The 18,935-nt window shown below is 39.0% G+C and overlaps 1 protein-coding gene across 3 annotated transcripts in view; it reads left to right on the top strand.

The window, feature by feature from the left end:
• ALKBH2 (alkB homolog 2, alpha-ketoglutarate dependent dioxygenase) overlaps positions 1-18,088 on the top strand; it is a 156,620-nt gene extending 138,532 nt beyond the window's left edge. For all 3 annotated transcript variants that reach the window (XM_085634467.1, XM_085634469.1, XM_085634468.1), the window contains exon 4: positions 17,280-18,088. In XM_085634467.1, coding sequence (XP_085490593.1) covers positions 17,280-17,583 — 304 coding nt within the window. In that variant the 3' untranslated portion in view covers positions 17,584-18,088. The remainder of the gene's footprint in view (positions 1-17,279) is intronic.
• Positions 18,089-18,935: the final 847 nt, after the last annotated feature.

The following is an 18,935-nucleotide window of genomic DNA, read 5'->3' as shown; positions in this document are numbered from 1 at the left end:
GGAGAAGTGATGTGCCCAGAATCATAGGATTTTGAGCACGCCGATATTCAATCATGGTTCTCAAATTCCAAATTCTGCAGTTCTGGTTGTAACACCACAGTCAACCATGCAGCTGGACAGACGTGGAGATTAAGACGCACAGCGCCATTAAACGGAGTCTTGCTGGTGGTCATGAACGACAACTTGTATTTTGCTGCTTCTGACATTGCATACAGATATATAATACTGATAAAGCAAGTAACATTACACCTACAGCAAGCCAAGGCTATTGGCTTTGCCAATGGTTGTTGTTTGTGTAAGGTAAATCAGCAACAACCACGGCTTCCTTGTATATAACATTAAAAATGCGTCCGTTCTGAAATTATGAGACTGAAATAACTATAACGAGTCTCCTTGAAGGTACCTCAAAAGCAGTGACGAGTGGCATTGAGCTCTTGTCTTTATGTGGCCATGTGTTTCTTATTAGAACCCCATGGCCCCATAAAGATAAGAAAGTGCTTTGCGACAGCAGCAAAGCAGGCCACGGAGTCCGGATCGGAGGCGAAAGGGAGTGAACCCAAAACCCTCATTTCCAATGGCAGGCCACCGTTTAGCATAAACGGTGACGCCAGCCAATGGAAATGAGGGGCGGGACTTCAAGCCCTCTTCGGAAGGTCCTCCTTAACAATAAATCTCGCCAAGCGAACAACACATTCGTTGCCACTCTAGGCGAGACCTAAAAAAGGTCATATGGACAGACCAATAAGTTGAATATGTGGATAGCCGGTGTACCTGTAAAGTGCTTACAGACTAGGTACATGTCGTTGATTGTGGAGTAGCTGAGAACAAGCATGCCCTCAGACAATTATGTGTAATTTGACACCGAATCAGCTGGTCATGGGTAAAAAATCTTGATGTTGCACCGCCCAGATCCCTTCCCCCTAATAATAACCTTAAGAGAAAGCTCGGAGCTCACTGTCTATCTGAGTAATGGTGCTTAAGGGCAAAAGGGGTCTTTGCAAATTTGAATGAAATATTCAATACCAGAAAATGACAGATTTTAGTGTACATGCATAAACATTTGTTGTTAGCCTATTTAGCCAGTTAGTCTAACAAAAGTGAGGATGTTAATGCAAAAATTTGCGATGTGGGGAGAGCCCTGGGAAAATAATGACACTTAGGCTAGACACCATAGCTAGGCTGTCCTTAGCTTACAGAGGAGGTTTTAATGCCTCCTCCTCTCCTATAATGAACTGAAAGTTTTTGAATCATAAATCACTCTGGTTCAGAGGAAGACTGTTTTGAGAGTGAATTAGTGGTTTACCATATGTGCCTAGTTTGATCTGCTGCAATTATGTTTTACATTCCTAAACCACGGCATGCTGGTCTCTTGCTTCAAGCATAGAATCCGCATTAGAATGATGGAATGGGGCAGGAGCAGTTTGAGGCAAGGAAATTATTTGAAGGTAGTTATGTGGATATTAAACAGTCTACTTAACTTAGATGGGCCTTGAAGGTCTGTGGCCCCAATTTTCCCCATATCCAGAAGTATGCAAACACAAGGGGAGATGAAGAGGCAAAAGACACCGTACGTCTTCCAAAATGTTAATGCAGCTAATGAAAAACAGTACGTGATATCAAGAGAGAATGCAGAAGAACTCTGTATTCCTTATTAAATATCTCTAGGTGGAAAGACCAGATACAGTTTTTCTGGACGAGGGAACCTCACCCACTATGAGGCTTGCTTCATCATAGGCTTCCTCACCCCAACCTGGGAAGATGGTAGTACCAGGGCAGACTCAACCTTATGCGCATGAGGGAGTTCTTGATAAAAGAATTCCAGGATAATTACAGGGTTACAGATAAAAATACCTTCGGGTAACCCAATAGGAATTCCCTTTATTCTTAGATACCCTAGGTATGGTTAAAAGAACGGAAAAATATGTTTCTGGGCACTATGACCCTCACATCTATGATTTTTTGCTGAGAGACATTGTGTCCCTCACAACTATTATCCAACCAACATGTTTCTTTCTATAAACTAGCATAATACACAGTCTCGGACACTCATCAGGGCTCACAAAGGTAGAGATAGTAAATCCCTCGTAACAAACGTAATACCGCCACATGCAGGTGGCACAAGGAATTCCTACCTTGTCTGCAAGGAGATGACCACCTAGGCAATAATATATTAAATGTTGGTTGATACAATAGAAATAGTGATATAAAGTTAGCACATGTGATCCTTTAAGTAACACTGCAAAGCAAAACACGCTACACGTGAAATTGTGGTACTGTGGAGACGAAAAAACACATGCACTCAATCATGCAACCTAACTTACCCAATTTGGGCGGGTGTTTTACAACATGGTCAGATGTCAGGGGGGCCGGCTCCTGTAGTTTAAATATTAATAGAATAGCATGTTGCTAATTGTTAGATGTTGTTCAAATCTAAGGCTCAATCTCTATTTAAAAACGTATATCATAACAATGAAATGATAAGGCTGGCTGAGCCTGTTAATAAAATGCAGCCCAAGGTTAGAAAGTGGGGCCATCCGGTATGTGAAGTATTGGTACCTTGATCCTCTCTGTTTAGGTTGTCTAAATTTGTTTTAAGCCTCAAGGACCAGAAAATAGCTTGTCTTCCCAACTAGGCCCAACAGAAATTATTTATGTTGGACAGTACGGAGTCCCCAAGAGAAACACAACGCCTTAAATAACACACGTTTAGTTGAAATTAATTCAAAATTTGGAATGACTTTCAACACTATACATTTATTATTCTGTATAAAACAGTTGCTCCAAGGTTGGTGGATGGTGAGTGCTTAAGAAAGTACTTGACAATTAGTGAAGAGAGAGTAAAGGAATAAAGTACCAATATTTACAAACAAATAGACTGAAGCCTGTCTTAATCACAGGGGCTTTACATATTTGTAATCCACAGTTGTAAGATACAGTGTAACGATTCCATGTTATCTTGATGTGGAAAACAATTTCAGTACAGGTCAATAGAAATAGGACTGTCGACGTTTTCGACCCCAGGATAGTAGAAAGGCCAATTTAAACCTCAAGGTAGGGTCTTCATCAGGACAAAAGAGAGCAACCTGAGTACCGCCGTATTACAATCAGAGGGGTAGTTTCAAAGTGGGCCAGCCGTCTTCTATTTGGAGGAAACCACATGGGCCCCTTCAGTAGTCTTGAACAGATCCAACTCCTAGAGACGCTTTTGGGGACACATTGTTGTCACAGAATTTGGACCTTGATTGAATCAGGGTTCATACTAAAAATGATTGCGCCAGTACAGACATAAATTGGAAACGCCTTGGGTCTGTTTAAGACCACTGAAGGGGCCCTTATGATTTCCTCCACTTAGGAGTTGTCTGGCCCACTTTAAAGCTACCCCACTGATTGTAATAATTAATTTCGACTGAACGTGTGTTATTTAAGGAGTTGTTTTTCTCTTGGATACTCCTTACGGTCTCACATAAATAATTTCTGTTGGGGCAATTTTGCTCTGTATCAAACTGCACCCAAGTTCTACAATCTACTGGGTTTCCCCATTGTTGTGTAATGGTTTGCCCAACTGAGGGCTGATAAATACACTAATACCGCCAAGAAGCGGTGTCCGTCCTATTGCTTACATTTCCTCCCCGGTCTGCCAAACACAGGTTAGTGGCCATGGAAGACACTACTAAAAGCTGGAGAAGATGCCATATTGGGGCGTGGCTGAGAACGTGTATACGACCAATGATGGCTAACAGAGAAGGCATGGTGGCTCACTATTGTAAATTATATTGTGACACGCATGGTGGCACACTATTGTATAACGTATTATGGCACGGTACGATATTCATGGGATATATAGTTTCTTTGGGGCGTGGGCTATTGGGAAAACTACTGAATGTCGTGCCAATTCAGCCAACGAAAGGATCATGGGGGGAGTAGTTAAATTCGAATGAAACATGTTTCTTCTCATAAGGTTACTCGTGATAAACTGAATGAAATTCAGCATCAAGAAAGGGGCCAAGATGAAGACGAGTCTTTCTATATAAAATTAAGGATCTATTAATGCATAGGTCTCGTGGAATTAGTATTACTTAGAGTAAAGAGTCCGAGGAGACCAAGGTAGATGTAGTAACCTCCCCAGTGTACACTGAAGACTGCACATAGATTAATTCCACATAGCGGATATTAACTCCTTCACTAGGGAATTATTTGATTAAAGGATGGAAAGGAGAAATGAAGATACCTGATTCCTGGTTATTTTGTGTCAAAACTCTATATTTTTTTATCTCACCCAGACCGATTTACATCATTGTTCAATTCCTAATGTGTGTGATTCATTAAGAGGGTATACCCACCAGCCACACCAGAGTCACAAATCACCCCAGGTGTAATTAGACCAGATATTAATTATTTTGTCTTTCATGTATCACTGACCATATAAGCCCTGATAAAAATGTCCATTCTTCCATTATTTAATTTTTTGTTTTCTACTATTCCTTGTTTTTTATCAGGAACGTATTTTTCCAAGATTGAATCTATGTTCTCGGCATTCGTATGGGCAAAGAAGCCTCCTCGTATAGCAATCAATACTCTCTATGCTGATTTAGATCAAGGAGGACTGTCTCTGCCAAATATTAGAGATTATTATAATGCCTATTTTATACAGTATCTGTCGAGATTTAGGAATCAAACTCTAGGTCAAAATTTGTTTATTAATTGTTTTTTCGATCTAATTTGTTTCGAAAATGAGCTACCCCCTCCCCCGCAGATTTTTAAATCCCCCAAATTAGTTCGCTATAAGATTCTCTTATGGTTTCTTAAAAAACGTACTGTTATGTTTAATAGATATTCACTCCCACTAGTTAATGCAACAACTCCACTGCCCAGTATTTTTCCACTGATGGGTATTAAAGGTAGATCGGATATAGTGGACAATTGGGCCAGAGTAGGATTTAGTAAAGTAGCTGATTTTATAAAAAATGGAGGCTGGATAACTCCTAGAGAGATGGCAAGTCTTGTTCAGACAAATTTTTTGTTGGTTTTGTCATATAATACTATTTTTAAATTTTTAGGCCAATTTGATATTGAACAGCTTAATCAACCAACGCAATTGGTTAAAGATCTCTTGATAAATGAGTGTATAAAGAGACCAGGGGAATGGAAACGTTGTTTAGCATATAGTAGGGAAACGGATTTAAGTCAAAAAGTAATTAAAAAATGGAAGGAACAAGAAAACCATGTATTATCTATGAATACTTGGAAGACCATTAACCATTTTAATTTTAATATACTTCGGGGAGCTAATTGGCGAAGAATGTTATTTTTGGGGAAATGGTTATTATATCGTACTCCTGCTGCCATTTCCAAAATGTATCCAAACTATCCTTCAAACTGTTTCAGATGTACTCAGCACATTTCCGCCAACTGGTCTCACGTAATGGCTCACTGTACCAATATAAGGGAATTTTGGGACGATATTTTTCTGTTCTGCCAGATTAATTTCAAAATTACGCTCCCTTTTAATGAAAAACTGATACTATATGGTTTTGATTCAGATCTTAAAATATCCGCCCAATTGACTAAACTATTGTATATAGTAACGGTAGTTGCAAGATCTTTACTACTGCAAAACTGGCGGACAAAACAGATTCCAAGTAAATTAGAGTGGATACAGAAAATGAGGAGAGTAAGAAAGAGTGAACAAATTTATGCTCTGCGGGTGGGAGGTGGGAGAAAATTTGATAAAATTTGGGGTTCTTTTTTTGATTCGGACTGATGGTTATTTAGTGGATGATGTTTAACTTTATTATGTGAGAATCCTTTATGTTGAAGCTGCTTTTTATGGTATTTGATACTGTATATGTTTGACCAGTAATCTTCATTGTAACTAAAGTACTTCAATAAAAATAAAAATTTAAAAAAAAAAAAAAAAAAAATCACTGACCATATAAGGTCTGCAAAGATGGGAAAAGACCAAGAGTTTGCGAGGTTATAAAGACCGCTCTATTCATTTGACCCCATGGAATATCCTCATTCAGGGCCTTCCTGTTAGTTTACAATTTATAAATCCAACTTTGTTCATACCATAATATTGGAGTAGTCCTAGCTGGATGGTGTGATTGCAATTTTTCAATAACGTACCATTCACTGTAATTAGCAGAATGTTTCTTCTCCACAAAATGGTTAGCGAGCTTAATGTTATCTTTCTTATCGGATAGTAGAATTGTTGTTCTTATTTTACAGGTCATCATCCCAATATATAGAAGATTACAGGGACATTTAATTTTGTAGATGGCATTGGTGAAGTTACTACTGGTAAACCCCTTCAGTTGCCAAGGTGTTGTAAGGCATGAGTCTAATTTTTCTGTCATTTTCGTGAAAGGACAAACACTGCAATTTCCACACAGGAAATTACCATGAAGAGGGACCTTGTTCCAAAGGGTTAACGCTGTTGTCATCCGATCTTTTTTGTTTGGCCGTGTGTGCACCAAAGTGCTGCACACACCTCCAAAGGCACACATAGGTTTCTCAAATTCCAGGGTACCTGAATTTAGTGTTCTCCAATGTTAATTTGATGCATTTTTTAAATCAAGAGAACTTGGACAGAATGTTGTAAGAGAGATTTCTCTGTGTTCTTTTTGACCTGGGGCAAGCAGCTTTTTCTCTATTGTTGTTAGGTGTGGTGTGAATATTTCTTATCAATCAATTTCTTGGTAAGCTTCTCAGGATGTATCTTAAACGTGCTCCTATCTGTACAATTCTGTTGTAAGTGCAAGAACTATCCTACTGGAAGGTTTTCTCTCAACGAGCGAGGATGAAAACTATCAAATCTTAATAGGCTGTACCTGTCAGTGGCCTTATTAAAACCCTCTGTTTTCAACATTCCATTGTCCAGATAGATTATTAGATCCAGTATGGCCAGATCTGGTTGGCCCACAAACATGGTGAACGTTTAATCTGTGTCAAGTACATTTATGCATTCCCCAAGCCCTCTACTTCCTCAACTGTGCCTCTGTAAATTAGCAAGATGTCAATATATCTTTTAGATAACACGATGTGTTCTTTGAAGGGGTTCATAATATTGTAAATATATTAGACTTCGAAGGAGTGCGCATACAGACAAGTCAGACTTGAAATAAAGGCACTTCCCATTAAATTACAATGTACCTGTAAAAAGCATTCCCCTCAATTTATAAATAGTTCCTGGTTAGGGCCAGGTGCGCACAGTCTAGTGTAAAGTCAGGTGGAGTAATCGAATCCCAGTTTGTGTTATTCAGGTAGTATTTGACCACAAATAAGGTATATTCTTGAAGCATACCGGTGTAGAGGGGTTCAACATCCAAACTTATCAGCAAATCTTTATTAGGATCAAACTCCAGGTCGTTCAGTAGCTTGAGTACATCTCTGGTGTCTGACCATGTTGTAAAGCAGCCGCCCAGGTTGGGTAAGTTAAGATGCATGATTGAGTGCATGTGTGTTTTTTGTCTCCATAAGACCACAATTTTACGTATGTAGCTTGTTTTGCTTTGCAGTGTCACATAAAGGATTATGTGTGCTGATTTATATCACGTTTTCTATTGTATCAACCAATATTTATTATGAAATTATTCTTCAGGTGGTCATCTCTTTGCAGGCAAGGGATGAATTCCATTTGTCACCTGCATGTGGAGGTGTTACGTTAGCTAGGGGGTATTTAATATCTCTACCTTTGTTAGCCCTGATGAATGCCTGAGACCATGTATTAGGCTAGTTTATGAGCAGAAACATGTTGGTAGGGTAATAGTTGTTAGGGTCACAATGCCTCTCAGCAGTAAATCATAGATGTGAGGGTCATAGTGCCCAGAAACATATTTTTCAGTTCTTTTAACCATACCTAGGGTACCTAAGAATATAGGGAATTCCTATAGGGTTACCCTAAGGTATTTCTATCTGGATCCCTGTAATTATCCAGGAATTCATTATCAAGAACTCATTCATATTCATGAGGTTGAGTCCACCCTGGCAGTACCATCTTAAGCCTATGATGAAGCATGTTACGTTATGTGGTTGAGGCTTCTTCATGTAGAAAAACTGGATCTGATATTTTCATCTAGGGATATTTAATACGGAATACAGTGTTCTTCCTCATGCTCTCTTAATACACTGTACTCTTTGTGATTAGATGCCCCATTTCCAGCCCTGAAGGGGTTGGATTATCATTCTTTTACATAATGCCTGCTAAGATGAAGACTGTGCTGCTGACTGGGGCAGACAGCTTTTTGGATACATCTTGCCCCTGCTAAAGCATGACTAAAATGCAGGCCAAGAAGTTAAGTTACTCACTCCAAAGTCTGTAAGACAAGTGAAAATGAACATGTTGGCAGCCAGGGATGACGGGTGACCATGGTCTTAGACTTCTCTGTGTTAAATATAATATCAAGAACACCTCAGTTGTCTACAAAGGTATACGCTAGAAGATGTACGCTAATCTCATTAGTGGCTAGTAGGACCACTTCTTTGTCAAACTTCAACTTATAAACATGAGCATCCTTATAGTGGATGCATTCAGTTTTATGCCATGTATACATTTCTTATCCTAACACAATCTAAAGGGCATGCAGTCAGGAGTGTGATCTACCATACAGGCATTACGAGTTAGTTCTACTGAAATATCTCTCTGTTTTGAGTAGGCATCTGTTTGCAGCAGTGTTTCTCATCTTAAACAAATTCGAAATTGTATAGAGTCTCTAGGCAGACCAATAATGGACAACATGCCAGATATAGAAAATGTGGACTGCAGTATATAAGGGATATTCTTTTCCCCAAGTGATGTCAATATTGCTCAACAGCTAGCTGTACTTTATCCTAAAGCTTTTTAGTTGCTAAAGGTCTCATATTATTACACTAGAGTTGTTGTAAGCATGCATAGAATAGTATCTGATCTATCTTAAGTTAAAGTTCTTTTTTTTCTTCTTCAAAACAACTAGCCAGCACATGTTTCATCTGGCATCATCTCCTGAACTTCATTAGGGCTAGAAAATAATACAAAATAAGGCTAAAATAAATACGAAGCGGAACATATTGAGAATAAGGTAGGAAAATCATTTTGCAGTATGGAGCCTAGTGTTACCGTGGAGATTGTTAATTTCATTGAAACCTGTGCTCATTAATTTTGAATTTTAATACTGTCATGCTTGTATTAGTTAATAGAATATATTAGTTAAAACATTAAAAACAATGCAAATCTTTCCGACTGTCCCAGGCATATCATCTTTTCAGAGTCAAATATACATCCAGGGTAAATTTATAATACTAACTTTTTAAGCAAGATATATTCAGAATTCTATAACTATAGGCAATACTAGACATAATCTCCTTTCAAGATAGTAGTGCTGAGAGTCTTACTAATACTGGTCAGTTAGTTGCTGTAGGTTATCAGCCTACCTCTTCTGCAAAACTTGATAAACACAACCGATAATAGATTTGTGGTTTGTGGAGGCAAGTAGTTCTTTTAAGAGAATTGGGGTCAATGTATATATAACTTATGAAATTATTTAGAACACTCTCGCATCTGCAGATTTGTAAAAAAAAAAAACACATTGAATATGTATAAGCCAGTGTAGTAGAGGGATGGTGCGTGATCAGATTTGTATGAACAAGCCATTAGAAAAAGAGGGTAGAGACAGATTATGTCATAAAGAATTGCATTTATAAAGGGTGGGAATCTGTAGTATTTTTGTAGGATAGCACCAGATATGCGAATAGACTGTCAGTGTCTTAATTCGAGTTAATTTACATATGAGGGATTAAAAAAGCCTTGGGAACATGTTGAGATTATGGTATGAATCACTTTGTGGCAATTGAGTGATAGAAAGTATGACTATTTGGGAGCACCTGTGTGAAAACAAGAAAAGTAGTATAGTTTGAAGCAAGGCAATAATGGATTATAGTCACAGGCCGCCGGATGATGCTTTTGTAACATAGCTTAAGAGATGAAACACTGTGATGCAGAAATACATATATTCTAGAACATTATCTAGCTCTGAGTAGAATGTAAATCCGATTAGAGTTGAAAGAATACCAGACATCAGACATGCTTAAAGTTGATATAACGTGTAGTAGGGCAGCCATAGAGGTACAAATCTGCATGACTGAATGGCTGCCTGTAAAGTTTTAGCTGGGTACGATAGTAAGATTAATATTGCCACAGATACTTAATGGCTCTCCCAGGTGAGTAATTCCAGCATCAGATTCTTATACATCACTGGATCATGTTTGTTTGTTGTGTGTACAATACAGATCTTAAGAGCGGTAGAATCTCTGGAGATCCTGGAAAGTATCCAACAGACATTGGAATCTCTATTGGAGTCTCTATTAATCCTCTGGACTAAAAGGTTGGCCTACCACTTGGGGAGGAGTGTCCTAGGACGTCGTGATGTGATGTCTTTATCCTAGTTGTCCCAATTTTCCCATTTCGTGTCTAGTGTGTGTGTCCTGGAGACAGATGACCCTGAGTGCTAAATCTATGATTTACTCCTCAACAGAGTGTATTTTATGTTTGGAGCGAAGACCATTAATATTACGTATGAGTATTCTTATGCCTTTCCAAGTCCAAGATATATACCAAGCCATTTATTTCATGTACAAAACAGTGAAAAAAGGCCTGAAACTTATAACATACATCTTTTAATTTTTGCATCCTATTTGTACCCGAACCCTTCCAAAAGGACAAAGACTGCCCTTTACCCGGCAGATCAAATGTCTTTGAAAAAACAGAGTGAGCCTCCAATTCTACCATCACTTACCCCATTAAGGAGGAATATGTACGGCAGTGAGGTTGGGACCTGAAGGAGAGAATATGAATAAATACCTCCTCTCACCAATTAGGGAAGATAAAGGAAAAAGAAAAAGAAGAGAGATAAAGCCAGTTACAATAAATATAAACATAATTAAGCACAAAGGTATCTTGGATCAGTCATTATCAAGAGAGGATTTTGTTATTCAAAGTCTTGAGCAGAGTCTTTGCATGTTCCTCTGACGAACAGAAGATTGAGTTTGCTGTACAATTGTAAATTGACCTAGGTTTTGCAAAAAAACTAAACTGTGTGGGAATGGATTGAAAGCTTGGCATCATCTGGCAATCTGACTGAGTTCCCAGTGATGCTGAATAGTCCGAGGGTACAAATCAGAGCGTATGAAAAAGGTATCTGTGCTGTCTTTCACTGGGATAGATGGGCGGTCTCCCTGATATAGTAATTGTTGGAAGATCAAGTTACCAATGTATATGGGGATGGCTGTGGGTGAATAGATTTTGCTTGCTCTTTTGTTTCTGAAAGGCAAAGTGGTAAGTTTGTTTAACTTGGCAACCAAGGTTCCATTCTAGGTCTGAGAAGGCATTCTGGAAAAGTTGGACAATAAATCCTCAAGGATTATCACCTTCAGCCCTTTCTTCAAAACCCAGAACCGATTAATTATAATGGCACATGCGATTTTCCATGTCTTCCAGCATTTCCTGCCCTTTCTGAGATTTTCTGCTGTGCGTGTTTATGCTGCTTGGAGCTGTGCTGTGGTGTTTGCTTGCATGTTCTTCAAACTCAGCTATCTGTGAGCCAAAGAGTGACATTGTTTAGATAGCTTCCATACCAAAGCTTAAATGTTAGTATTTGCCATAGGTAAAGATAAAGTATCTTTTTGTACTCTTCGCGATTGGTGCATATTAAGTTATGTATAGAAGTCCGTGATGACTCCATTAGATTTTGACCAGAGATGGTGGGCAAGTTTTAGAGAGTAGCTCCCATTCTGTTTTTTGAGCCGCACCCACTTGTCTCTGCTGTGCGGGTAAAACAGTGAGCAGTGTGATCCCATTGTAGAGCTGCCTTTTCTCTTTTCTCTCCATCACTGTTCCTCACATTCTCGCTTCCTACTCAGGCTGAAGCTTGGACATGTGTCTGGCCAAATGGCAATGTTTATTCAATAGTTCTTCCCAAGAGAGTGCACAATTAGCATGATTCACTGCATCTTCTGGATTGAGCAAATCAGCTTCTGAGCTCCAATCCAAAACATCGGATAGGGCGAAGAAAAGCCTTGTGACATGGCTTTTTGTGACCAGGTCCGTTCACTTGTCTGTGTATTAGGTTGAGTGTTATTGCCTGTTTGCACTCGGATATTTATGAACAGTAAGTTCTAAAGTGGGTAAACATCAGATTGTCTTGGGAGCTAGGAGTGATAAATTTTGCTTTGTTTAGTCGCGATCCCTTCGCTGGGAGCCAAGATGTCTGTGTTAGGCAAATTGGACTAATTAGCTACAGCGGCTGGATACATATGTTTACCAGTAGTTCTGTATCCTGTAGGCAAGATAGCATATGATTATTCTACAGGATTGTAAACAGAGCGCATGCTACCTACCCTCTCCGGTTGTGTAGTTACCTACGCTGGTGGAATATGCATACCAGGATCCTTGGTTGAAGATTCCTCAAGGCGGAGTGCCCACGCTATGTGCGAGTCCACTCCCTGACTCTGTAGAGGCAAGAGGAGCTGTTTCTTGGGTAGCCCGGAGGAGTATGGGAGGTGTTTCATGCTTCAGGCCTCGAGCCTCCTGTATTTGTTCTCGAAAGGAGCCGTGATCCTTATGTTGCTGTTTTCCAAGTGGCTGTGAGTGCAGTTTTTACCCTACGGAAAATAATTATTCATGGACCGCCCTTTAGTGTGCAGAGGATATTTGTGTTCTGCTGGCCCTACCACTTTTGCCTTAGGAAGGTAGTTGCCTGGGGTCGAGGTCCCATGCTCAGTTTCATACTGATCATTGAGGTTTGAACATTTGAGTGCCTTCGCTCCACATTGTACAAAAAAGTCACTGTGTTTTGTTCAAAACAATTTTAATGAATTGTATAATGCAACTGAATGAAATGACAGTAGAATATAAAATGAACACAGTACAGTGAGTGTTACAGAGATTGGGCCTGATTCACAAAGAGCCACTGCACTCGTGACAGATACTCTGCAGTCGTGGCAGGATCTCTGCGCTGCAGTTTCTCATTGCAGAGTTCCACCACAAGTGCGGAGCCTCTTTCTTAATCGGGCCCTTTGACTTACTCCTGAGGAATTCACAATATGCAATAAGAAATGGAGACAAAAATCAGATACCATCTGGAGGAAAGTGAATGTGAGAATAATAATTATTGCATTATACAGGTGAATATCAAGATCAACAAGTCAGATCATAAAGACGCTAGATTCTAACATAGAGCAACAAAGAGTAAATGCGTGGAGGAATATTTATCAGAAGTCACAGCCCAGTAAGTCATGAACTGGTTTACTGGATTGTCAGAGTGGTTTTGTACTAGTCATAAAATTGCCTAGAGTATGCCAGATTGATTTTGCCCGAGCTTTCCAAGGAAAATAAGTTAAAGAAACATTATCTGCACCTCTAATAAATGAAATATGTTCTTTCAAGGTAGCGAACCTAACATTGGAGGTAGTAGTAGTAGTAGTAATTTTATTCAACCACTTTATGATCACTCACAATCTAAACATACACGAAAGATCAGAGGTATTTTTCCAGTTTATAAGGATTAACTTACATGCTAGAGTGCGTAGCAGGTCTAAAAGATGTCTATCCATATGATTAGGAATGTGGGTGTCAAGGGTTCTATTAGTGGAAATGTAAATTCTTCTATTGGGTGAATTTGGAATAGATATTTATTGAATTCAAAAATTGCTCTCCAGAATATTTTTAGAGTGGGGCAATAAAAAAGCATATACAGTAGATCACCATTGTTATCGTTGTAATTGCAACAGGCTGCACCATGTCTAAGGTTCAGTTTATGCAGTCACTTTTAAGGTGCAGAGCTTCAACCTGGTGCCCCATCTCAGCCGAGCACTGCGAGAGCTGCTCATATCGGTGTTCTTCTAGCCAACAGACTACCAAAACAAAGCGCATCGAATTTCTACTGTTAGTCTAATTTAACATTTAAATTGATTATGGGGATTTCAAAAGAGTTCCGAATCTTCTCTGATGTGAATATTTGTAATCTTGGCAATTTAGTTTCTTAACAGGACGGCGGGAGTGGAGCTAGAATAAGTCTTGAAGCGGCTCTCAGCCTCACTGCATCTGTCTACTATTGAGCCGCCATCTTTCCCAAATCTGAGTTTGGTTCCTTGGAAAATTATTTTGCATGAAAATTCTTTCCTCTCTGTGGAAAATATTGATTTACTATTCAAGACATTTTACTGCACTTACACCGGATTCATTGAAATAGAATCAATGTCTTATCAACTTATTGGAAAAGAAATGTGTAATAAGTAGTGTTTGAATAACAGTGTTGTAAGCTAAATTACTTTTAAAAATATTCTACTGCCTTGGAATAAACGTCTGAACTTATGGTAACGTTATTCTTTCTTCTTAGTTTTTTTTTGTGATGCCCACATTTAAGAGCGAATGTTCTCCAAACTATATTAGACATTATCCTGAATATGTCAGTGAAAAGCACCTTGAAAGACCAATAAACGACAGGGTAGAAAATAACTCCCTAGAAAGCTTGTGCTGATTAAGATAAAAAAAGGTCGGAAACCTTTAACCAACGAAACACATAAACAGCCATTGTTAAAAGGTTAGCAAAATGACATTTGAGAACGTTAAAAATGGTATAAGTAGAAAGAGGGGTACTGTAATATTGAAGGTATAACTGATGGGGGAAAACATTACAAGAACACATTAAGAAAAATTAAATGCAACAAGATTTGCATAGTGGCATCCCACCTCTGCACTACTGAGAAGGGGGCAACCCGTCCCCAAACCTCTTGCCAGGAAAAGACCACACACCACGTTTCCCATTCCTACCATCTTCCTGCTTTGTAAATTGATACCGACTTTACTGTAGTAAGCACCATTAAAATGCTTCTTTGAAAACCATGTATTGGTTCCAACACCTCGCACAGATAATCGAGCCATTGTGCATTGTTAATGGTTCCACATAAAAAGCATGTTTTTGGCCATGGTGTTAAGTGCAAAAGTGTTTTTACCTATGTTTTTATTTGTCAAATGGCCATTAACTGGGTGTTTTTCATAGCTGTTCTGACAGATTACCGTCCAGTCAGTTCAGAAGTGCAAAAATTAGGGAAAACATATTATAGCAAATATTTATGAAAACTCTCACAGTTGAAACTCTGTGGTTGCTTACCACATTATGAAGCACGAGTCCCCTCGAAACACACATCTAGGTGTTACTTGACTAAAGTGGTGTTTAAGAGTATGTGGTAGAAAATCTCCAATTGTACAAATGGCTCTATCGGTGAAATCCCATAGATCTTGATTTTGTGATTCATAATTAGGAATTTCCAAGCAGAGATACCACTTAGTATGTGTGTATATTTGACTCATCCATATGAAAAGCTTTTTGGATGATACAGTCCTTCAATCCCAACATTCATTACTGGGTGTTTACCCTTTAATAAAATTGAATTGCTTGATATTCATTTAAAATTAATAAATATTTGGGGTTACTGCCAAGGGTAGCCTGTAATGGTAAATAAAGAGATTATAATCAAGGGAATCAAACTAAGTCGAGAAATAAGCAGGTGTGTGATCAAAAAGTAAATGCTGGGGAAAAATAACTTAAATACTGTTGAAACAGAGACAAAACACATTCAAGGAATTGGAGAAAGACACTGAAAATATGTACATAGATGAAAAAAGTAGTAATAGCTAAGATATTTTACCTACTTAAACACATGATCATTGGGGAAATAACAAGAAGGGTATCCATCCTAATAACCTATGATTATGTGCCGTTTTTGTCTGCTCGTCAAAGGATTTGTTTACAATCATTATCGAAATTTACTTGTCAAAGTCTCTGCTTCCTCACCAAATTTGATTGTCTGTTTAAGAGCACCGTGCATAAATACTGTCCAAATTGCACTTCAGAAGACGTATTATTATTATTGTAGGTTCTAATATAATGCCATTGAGTGCTGACTGCTGATTCTTATATGTGAATATCTCTTTGTGGGTTTTCTAAACATCTGTCTTGTCAGTGCCCTGTTGGTGACTGTTATTAAGCGGTCAAGGAAAGCTAATTACTATCCAATCATAGTGTTCATAAAGTGTAAATGTGAGTCCTGTTGCTTGGGTCACTCTTTCTTCATTGCCTATCATCAGGATGTCGCCAAAGTATTGATGCCATTGTCTTCTGTTGCTGGCAAAAGGATTAGGGTAATATTTTTTATGCAATCAGATTTGAAAGTATGGACATACAAATTCAAGTTCCTTGTATTTGGTGGTAAATATCCCTTTGAAAGCAGAATTTGTTTTTCTGAGGGCAATTTATGTGCATTCCATCACAAAGGATACTGGAGTCTTAAAAAAGCCAGTAAGTTGTTCCAAGAAGATCTTATACCTTCTTGAGGTAGCATTTACTGGTATACCGTCAAAGCAAAAATCCAGCTACGGCTGAAGCAGAGCCTGTGATGAATCACATTGTTCTGAGTCGGTGAAAGTTTTAACTTTTTAATTTACTGTGCTTGTTAAAATGAAAGATGTCTTGTAGACAGGTCGTGTAGAAAACAAGTTGTAGGTTTATTTGTCAGGTTACAGGATCAAATATAAGTTACAAGATGATGGTAAGATCCATGTAATGCCCCACCAGGAGCAGCCTCCTTGCTTCTCAGTCCATCCGCTTCAACTGAATTCTCCTTAAGCGCAAACACACTCAACATTCCAAATGACATCACCATTAGCTGAGCAGCAAGGCAGAGAACAAGAATAGGGAGGCTGCACCAACCAACAAGTAGGTTATAACAGTGCCTCAGTAGGTTGTCTTGGCTAATTAGTTTTGTGCACTCGTATCCAATGAGAACAGATATCTTTCGTTCTCTTTTCATAACTTTGATATCATTGGGAAGTGATTCAAATTGGTCTGAGACAAGGTATGTAAGAGCCTCGAAGTGTAGCCTTCTTACTCTTTTCAGATTATTAAAAACAAAACAAGGTTGTGTGAACATAGATAATTCATGATTTTTCTGTGAATATAAAAACAGTAAGGATTTGCAGTGTGATCAAAAAGTCAATTCCTGGGGAAAACAACTTAAATACTATATAAGAAGAGACTAAACACATTCAAGGAATTGGAGAAAGACACTGAACATATGTACATCGATGAAAAAAGTAGTAATATCTAAGATATTTTACCTATTCAAACACATTATTGCCACATTTCAGAAGAATCAAAACATGTTCGTCACAATCATAGCAGTTACTGTATATTTTAGTGTGCAGCATTTTAACAGGTTGTTCTTTGTTCATTTCCTTCCATCTAAAGGTACAAGGACGGAAACGATCACATGGGTGAACACAGAGATGACGAGAAGGAGTTGGTACCACGGAGCCCCATTGCATCTGTGTCCTTTGGTGCATGCAGAGACTTCTTCTTCCGGCATGGAGCTTCTCGGGGTAAAAAGTCCTCCAAGCACATTGAGCCTGTGAAGCTTCAGCTGGAGCATGGCAGCTTACTGATGATGAACTATCCCACTAATGTCCATTGGTACCACAGCCTGCCCGCCCGAAAGAAGATACTGGCACCAAGAATTAACCTGACGTTTCGCAAAATTATTTGTGTAAAGTGAATGTGTGTGGAAACCTGTCTTTTCGTGTGTAGGTCACAAGCTGTGGCGTGATGCAAAATTCTATGAAACCTCGCAAAAGTGGCTGAAGCCCCCAAAAATGTAATTTCGTCTGGTCCCTCAGAGATAAGATGCTGGATTCCTCTGAGAGGTTGGGGTCTACGTGGGCCACGTAGGTTGCAGAATCCCATGTTATGCTCCTCGATTCAAATGAAGTGCTCTTCTACGTCAACTGCCCTAGGCAGAAAACCCATTTTAAGAATAATGATTAATCGTGTAACTATTTAAATAGCACATTTGATAAGGCTGAAAAGATTTTCTAACTGGTAATACTTAATTACAGTTAGACGATTGTTCTTCTAATGACTCAACAAAAAACAACGATCAGGAAAGGCAGTCAGACTCGGGAAAAATGAGCAATCACAATAACTAAAAAAACTGGCATGTGAGTAAAACGTGAAAACAATGTGACTAATTTGTACGAATAAAGTAATGTAGCACATTAAAAGACACTTGCTATGTTTTTGTTCTTCAGTATTTTGAATGTTTAGTGAGGTAAACTAAGTGTCATATTTAAGGTTCAGCTCCCTTCATGGTTCTTTGTGTCCTGATGCCAGGATTCTCCTCAGCTCCCTCTTTGTGTGTGTCTTGATGATTTTGTCTCTGACCGCTTCTGTGATCCAGTGCCAGACTCTTGGTCTGCTCCCATAGACCGCTTCTCAGCAGTCCTGTGTTTCTTGATGTAACGTCTCTGCCCCCCTTAGACACTTTTATATACTCCCTTTTCAAATTTAGATAACGTGCCATTAGAAGGCGGTCTTTTACAGTGGGGCTTCAAGAAAAGGAAGTGGAAAGCATGTAGTAAGAAGCCATATCCTTCAGTTGCAAGTTTTTTTCTCCTCCAGAAGACCGCTTGCATCATTTGCACATTGTAAAGCTATCCGCAGCGGATGTGATCCCATATTTGGAATGGTGCCCACTTCCTCGAGCACCAACCAAATGCTTCATTTCAGGTTGTGTTGAGGGACAGTTTATGTTTTTATGCAGACAGTGGGGTTGCTGATTGTTGACCAGCGAGCCAGTTTGGGAAAACTGGAGGAGCCAGATAAATTACTACACTGGCGTGAAATAATGCCTGCCATCCAAATAACATTTTCTATTATTGTCGTGGAAGATTGTGGAAGTGCACACCATTTGTGCATGCCCCCCTTGTAGCAAGTTCTTATTTGTTTCTTTATGGGGACCACTGAAGCAAGAGACTGTAGCCTGCCCGTTCCGGTAGTCCCTTTCTCTAGTGTATTCTTTCTTGGGGATCGTTGCAGGAGAGCAATCCCCAGGGACTGATCCACCCACTG

The sequence above is a fragment of the Triturus cristatus genome, chromosome 11 (genome assembly GCF_964204655.1).
Source record: "Triturus cristatus chromosome 11, aTriCri1.1, whole genome shotgun sequence".
NCBI classification, from domain to species: domain Eukaryota; kingdom Metazoa; phylum Chordata; class Amphibia; order Caudata; family Salamandridae; genus Triturus; species Triturus cristatus.
The sequence above is the reverse complement of the archived record's forward strand: the minus strand, read 5'-3'. Positions and strand labels throughout refer to the sequence as shown.